This window comes from Alosa sapidissima, chromosome 13, assembly GCF_018492685.1.
Source record: "Alosa sapidissima isolate fAloSap1 chromosome 13, fAloSap1.pri, whole genome shotgun sequence".
NCBI classification, from domain to species: domain Eukaryota; kingdom Metazoa; phylum Chordata; class Actinopteri; order Clupeiformes; family Clupeidae; genus Alosa; species Alosa sapidissima.
Genome location: NC_055969.1, coordinates 25,486,109 through 25,493,288, shown reverse-complemented (window position 1 = coordinate 25,493,288; position 7,180 = coordinate 25,486,109). Strand labels below are relative to the sequence as shown.

General features: G+C 43.2%; 1 protein-coding gene across 8 annotated transcripts in view; it reads left to right on the top strand.

The window, feature by feature from the left end:
• Positions 1-6,242, top strand: part of LOC121680330 (cAMP-specific 3',5'-cyclic phosphodiesterase 4D-like) — a 59,525-nt gene extending 53,283 nt beyond the window's left edge. For all 8 annotated transcript variants that reach the window (XM_042059650.1, XM_042059651.1, XM_042059656.1 and 5 more), the window contains 4 exons: positions 268-422; positions 831-953; positions 4,362-4,544; positions 4,680-6,242. In XM_042059650.1, coding sequence (XP_041915584.1) covers positions 268-422; positions 831-953; positions 4,362-4,544; positions 4,680-5,057 — 839 coding nt within the window. In that variant the 3' untranslated portion in view covers positions 5,058-6,242. The remainder of the gene's footprint in view (positions 1-267; positions 423-830; positions 954-4,361; positions 4,545-4,679) is intronic.
• Positions 6,243-7,180: the final 938 nt, after the last annotated feature.

Here is a 7,180-nt window from a genome sequence, read left to right as displayed (position 1 = left end):
TCTCTCTCTCTCTCTCTCTTCTCTCTCTCTCTCACAGACACACACACACACACACACACAAGTAAAAACCCGCTCATCCATAATCACACACTCACTTTTTACCCCAATCATTGTGTTGACTCCAACCAGTTCCTTATACTAACCATATGTGTGTGTGTTTGTTTTTGCATGTATGTTTGTGTGTGTGTGTGTGAGTGTGTTTGTGTGCGTATGTGTGCGTATGTGTGCGTGTGTGTGTGTGTGTGTGTGTGTGTGTGTGTGTTTTAGACTCTGAGCTGGCTCTCATGTATAACGACGTGTCGGTGTTGGAGAACCACCACCTGGCCGTGGGCTTCAAGCTGCTGCAGGAGGAGAACTGCGACATCTTCCAGAACCTGAGCAGGAAGCAGCACAGCTCACTCAGGAAGCTGGTCATCGACATGGTCAGAGAACACACACACATGCATACACACACTAATTATTATCTCTCTATCTCCCTTTCCTTCATTCTCTCTCTCTATCTCCCTTTCCTTCATTCTCTCTCTCTATCTCCCTTTCCCTCATTCTCTCTCTCTATCTCCCTTTCCCTCATTCTGTCTCTCTCTCGCTCGTTGTCTTTCTCTGTCTCTCTCTCACACACACACTCTACCTCTAAATCTGACTGTAACTCTAGCACATAGAACTTTTAGTTCACATACACAATCTCTTAGACTCATTTCGGACTGGCCTACATTTGCCTTACCGTGTGCGTGTATGGTGTGTGTGTGTGTGTGTGTGTGTGTGTGTGTGTGTGTGTGTGTGTGTGTGTGTGTGTGTGTGTGTGTGTGTGTGTGTGTGTGTGTGTACTGCAGGTGCTGGCCACTGACATGTCCAAGCACATGAACTTGCTGGCTGACCTTAAGACCATGGTGGAAACCAAGAAGGTCACAAGTTCAGGAGTGCTGCTGTTAGACAACTACAATGACAGGATACAGGTACCACTTACTCACACACACACCTTATGACCAAGAATTACAAATGAGAATGCATCTCATCTTAATTATTCTCTCTAATTTTCTTTTTTATGTGTGTACCACAGCCGCACAACACTTTCTGTAGATTGTATTCCCTCTCTATCAGTGATTTAGGCTATTTATCTAAAGTGTGAGTATTATTACAGTATAGTGATTTAGGCTATTTATCTAAAATGTAATATTAGTGTATTAGTATTATTAATGTGATAGTGGCATTATGCCAATGGCATAAGGACTTTTTATGTAAGTGAATTGAAATAAACAGTGAACAGTGAGTGACTAGTAAACCTATGTATAGCAGGGTATAGCTTGACGTCGATAACCTCATGGAATGTAGTTTTTTTATGACACAATGAACCAATGTTTAAAAAAATGCGGTTCGGCCTATGAACTTTTCTTTATTATTTGCAGAAAACACTGTCATGCAGTTTATACACCATGCATCTTATACTGTCCATTGTAATCAACATTGTGTTTATCAGTGTAGGTGCACATATTGTGTACACATGCCCAGTTGAGATACTAGTAGCACTATGTGAGTCAGTGAGTCATGTGTTCAAATTATTCTGTTCTTCTAAATCAGTCCATGTGAGTCAGTTTGTGGTTAAATGAGCTTGTTTATACCGAGATTTATTCAGAATTTGTCTAATGTCTTGTGACTATGTCCATTCGTATGAGTTTTTATGTCCATTTGAATGTGTTTGTGCATGTCAGTCAGTTGTAGTGTTAATTTCGTCAGACGAGACGAGAGGAAAAATGTTCGCCAACAACCTTTTTTTCCATGACTAAGACGAGATGATGACGAGAATGTACTATTGTCCTGAAACACTGACTAAGACTATCTTAAGATGCATTATTGTTGACGAAAAAAGACGAGACTAAAATGTTTTGCATGAAATAAAAACTAAGATAAAATTTCTCTTCCATTTTCGTCTACAAAATGAGAAGACAGAATAGCTGTTACCTTTTCAAAATATTCCGAATGAGTTCATGGTTCATGCGCAGCAGCTTTCCTGTAGGCTAGTCTACGTGCTGTTGCTGCAACCCTGTGGCTGCATTAGGAAACTACATGGAACAAGAACACCGGAGATTTCTGCCATAGTTAGGCTTTATGCCACAATGCTATATACCCAGAAGTTGAAGCTTCTCTCATACATATACAAATTAACATCCCCCAGAATGTCCATACGAAAATTTTCAGCAAGTAATGTCAACTATTTAATTAGTTACACTGATGATGCAAAGTTTGCTAGCAAGTAAGCTAATATGGAAAGTTCGCTAGCAAGTTAGCTAAGATTGAGAGTTTGTGTTGCGTTTGGGCGCATATCGCCATCTAGCGTGGTGGAGTAAAACATTCATACTTGGGTCCAAGACAGTGTTTCTCACTAACTTTTTCAGATGAAGGACCACTTAACTAATCAATAAAAAAGAAACGCACGGACCACCTAGCTAAAAAAAAAATAGACCTAGCAGTATATTAGCCTACACAATACTCACTGAACCACCTTGCTTATTGTCTTTGCACTTTCTTTAATTGTGTCAGAGGATTCATATGATTTAAACTGGCATATCTGACATAGACAGTGTTGTAGAACAGTTTGAATTTACATACAAGTTGGTTCAATATTGCAAAACACTCATCTATATTATATTTTACCACATCTGCTCGTGGACCACTTGGGATAGCTTGCGGACCACCAGTGGTCCCCGGACCACACTTTGTGAAACACTGGTCTATGAAGATCATGACAGTGGTCCAGTCAAATCTTTTACTGTCTATGGCCAAATCCCAGCCGAGCTATAGCTGTAGCTCGACTTACCTGTGCATGTACTGACTGACAAAAAAATCAGAATGAGTAATTATAACAGTCGAGTAGCCCTGTGGACACACAATATTGTTAGAAAATTGAGATGTGTGAAACACTATTTGACTGAAATGGTAATCAGAAATAATTTGTTATAAAAAAGACTAAAATGTTTTGACTAAAACTGACTAAGACTAAGATAGCTTTAGTTTTCTTTTGACTAAAACTAGACTAAAATGACAAGACTTTTAGTTGACTAAAACTTGACTAACAAAAATGATATTTGAATGACTAAATATGACAAAGACTAAAAAGGACATTTCGTCACAAGACTAAGACTAAGGGCTGTATTTTGGACACCAGCGCATGGGGTAAAGTTTGTTTTTCACCCGCGCAAAGTTGAATTCGGTATTTTGCACGTTTATTTTTTAAACATTGCGCCCAGGGGTGTGGCAATTAACAACCTAGGGAGGGGCCTAGCGTGTTGTCTAAAAATCGCTATCGTACACCACCTAAACCTGGTAAGAAGTCAATGGCGAGTTGTTCATATGCTATTTTAAGAGCGCATGTCAACAGTCATATTGGCAGGTGCACGCACCATCCTTCTATCATTCATGAACGCACACCAGCGCACGTCCATGCAAAGCATTACAAATTGCACGATTACAATGGGAAACATAATTAGAATAAAGATATTACGAAATACTGTACATCTCATGATGAGTAGTTATTCACCATCATTTGCAAATTGGTAATGACGGTTAAAAGTGATTAGGGGAGAGGCGAGAGACACGTATGGAGCACAGCTGAAGACGCACTGTCACGAGATATAAGCAACTCCTCTGCAGGATAAATGTTGTTTTATTCAGTCATTTGATCAACATTAGGGTAAGTGTTGCTTTTTCCAGCCTATGTTTTCGGTGGTAACCCATTGTCAGTCGATAGTGAAAGTAACTGCATATCACTGTCTTGCCGTTGACTAACTCCTTGGTGAAGTTAGTTTCACTTTGCCAACGAGTTCAAATAATAGACGAGTGCAAATGCGTGAAGGCTATGGTAGGTTTTAGAAATCATGGTTTAAGAATGACTATTCCATACGGTCTCGCAAGCAGCCTCCTTCAAATGCGCCGTTGAATGCCAAAATACCGATGCATTTATTTGACATATCGCGCTTTGCGCCGTTAAAGGGAATGACAGATGTCATTTTCATTGGTTTAAAATGATGTTACGCCCCAAACACACCCATATGACTGATTAAAAAACCTAGGAACACCTTGTTGCACCATGCGCTCCACTTTTGATAACGAAACCCCTCCCAATGTGAACTGGACATCCTACTAAATTTGAATAGACTTTTGACGAGTGACAATGCAATTTAGAATGTCATGATAGGGCCCTAAGACTAAATAAAAAATAGGTGACAAAATTAACACTAGTCAGTTGCCTTTTAAAGTCCATTCACATCAGTTCATATTCATGCGATTCAGTTCAGATGAGTCTGGTGCTGTGAGTCCGTGCATTTGTGTTAGATTGCTGACGTGTTTGTGTCGGCTCTAACGTTCAGGTTCTGCAGAACATGGTCCACTGTGCTGACCTGAGCAACCCCACCAAGCCCCTGGCTCTGTACCGCCAATGGACCGAGCGAATCATGCAGGAGTTCTTCTGCCAGGGTGACCGCGAGAGAGAACGCAGCATGGAGATCAGTCCAATGTGTGACAAACTCACCGCCTCTGTGGAGAAGAGCCAGGTACACACACACACACACATACACGTATACACACACACACACATACACATATAGTACACATATACACACACACACATACAGTACACACACACACACACACACACACACCCAGAGTAACCTCCTTCTTCTTTGCAGGTGGGGTTCATCGACTACATCGTGCATCCGCTGTGGGAGACGTGGGCGGACCTGGTGCTGCCGGACGCGCAGGAGCTGCTGGACACTCTGCAGGAGAACCGGGACTGGTACCAGAGCGCCATCCCGCAGAGCCCGTCGCCCAGCAACGCGCACGCGCGGCCCGGCGACCGCTTCCACTTCGAGCTGACGCTGGAGGAGGACGGCGAGACGGACACGGAGAAGGACAGCGGCAGTGTGGAGGAGGAGGAAGAGGAAGAGGAAGAGGAGAAGAAAAAGAGTAGTGGGGACAGTCAGACACTTTGCACACAGGATCCCCAGTCCTCCCAGGAAGGGGAGGAGCGGACAGCACAAGAGGAACTGGGGCCTAGTGACACATAGCCTTGTGTGTGTGTGTGTGTGTGTGTGTGTGTGTCAATGTGGGTGTGTGTATGCCTGAGTCCTGTTGGGAAGAGCACTAATTCTAAATACTGAAGCTCCAAAGCACACATGGGGCTCTCCTGAGGACTGACCACTGATCCCTCACCCAGCTGGGTTTGCTTTTTCCACATAGTAGAGTATCTCCGCTCTCAGGATAGTAGAGTGTCTGTGAAATGTCTCTGCTGGTTGGAGGGTAGAGAGTCTCTGCTGGTTGGAGAGTAGAGTCCGGTATTTGGAGAGTAGACAGTCTCTGCTAGTTGGAGGGTGGAGTCTCTGGTGTTTGGAGAGTAGAGAGTCTCTGGCGTTTGGAGAGTAGAGTCTCTGCTGTTTGGAGAGTGGAGTGTCTCTGGCGTTTGAAGAGTAGAAAGTCTCTGGTGTTTGGAGAGTAGAGAGTCTCTGGCGTTTGGAGAGTAAAAAAGTCTCTGGCGTTTGGAGAGTAGAAAATCTCTGGTGGTTGGAGAGTAGAGTCTCTGGTGGTTGGAGAGTAGAGAGTCTCTGGTGTTTGGAAAGTAGAGTGTCTGCTGGTTGGAGGGGGGAGTGTCTGCTCTCAGGAATCTCTGGCCCTGGTTCTGCTTCACATTGTTTACCTGCTTCTGTCCTTCTGTCTACACTCAATCTAGGGGTCTGCATTAGTTTAGTGTGTGATAGAAAGAACCTGTGTGTGTGTTTGTCTGTGTGGGTGTGTGTGTGTTCAGACACCTTCCAGGGTGAAGTCTTCCTTAAACAAGATTTATACATGCAGCTGCAAAGGTGTTGTTGCCTCGTGCATTATTTTGTAGATCACATTTAACATTTGACTAAATGGACATTCTTCTTCTTTTCATGGTGAGAAAAGTCCGCTTGATTTTGTGGATTGTGTGCAAATTACAGGATGCCCCTTGCAGGGTGTGGTGGACATATTTGAACAAAATCTCTTTTTATTTGTTTGTTTGTTTGTTTGTTTGTCAGCTCAGAGCAAACAGCCCAGAACTGCCCTTTGTTACCTCAATGTCACCTCGCAGTTATGTTTGTAATGCTACGCTACATGTCTTTATACAGTAATACATTGATGATGTTCATATGTTTCTTAGTCTCTAATGTGCCTGTTGAACAGGAGTCGTACCCTTCTTATGCTTGAACAGATAAACATGCCCTTAATACAGAAATCCATTAACAAACTCCCTCAGCATTAGGCCAACATGTCTAATACCCAACACACTCAACACCCTCAACAGTCAACAGTCTAATACCCAACACCCTCAACACTCAACCGTGCCCAACACCCAACAACTCCCTACTTCCCAACACCCTTACCATGCCCAACACCCAACAACTCCCTACTCCCCAACATCCTCACCATCCAACAACTATCACCAAGTCCCTAATCCCCAACATCCTCACCTTCCAACAACTATCACCAAGTCCCTTCTCCCAACATCCTCACCATCCAACAACTATCACTAACTCCCTATTCCCCAACATCGTGACCATCCAACAACTACAACTAATTAATAACATCATGAACAACCCCAACACTCAATAGCACACCACTCCACAAACACCTTTAAAACCCAACGTCCACCAATTCTTTCCTAACTGAGCAACACCTTTATTGCCCAAACACTCCTCCATCCCTCGTCTCCCAGTTGCAGAGCTCACCAACATTGTTGTGTGGCAATAAAGCACATATATCTCTCTATCTATCTATCCATTTGTTGTAGGTTAGTGCAGCCACTTACTGTCCATGCCATATGTCTCATCTCAGCATGTCTAGGAGGTGGGCATTTGGGGAGGTCACACCTTATTTGCTAGAGAGACCAGACCCAGGTCTTACTATCCTCATTTACTAGAGAGACCAAACCCAGGTCTTACTATCCTCATTTACTAGAGAGACCAAACCCAGGTCTTACTATCCTCATTTACTAGAGAGACCAAACCCAGGTCTTACTATCCTCATTTACTAGAGAGACCAAACCCAGGTCTTACTATCCTCATTTTCTAGAGAGACCAGACCCAGGTCTTACTATCCTCGTCACTCTGCTTTGCAGGTTCATCTAGTCATTAGTTCTACTGACCCTTGGGCCATTTGACATTATCAAGACACC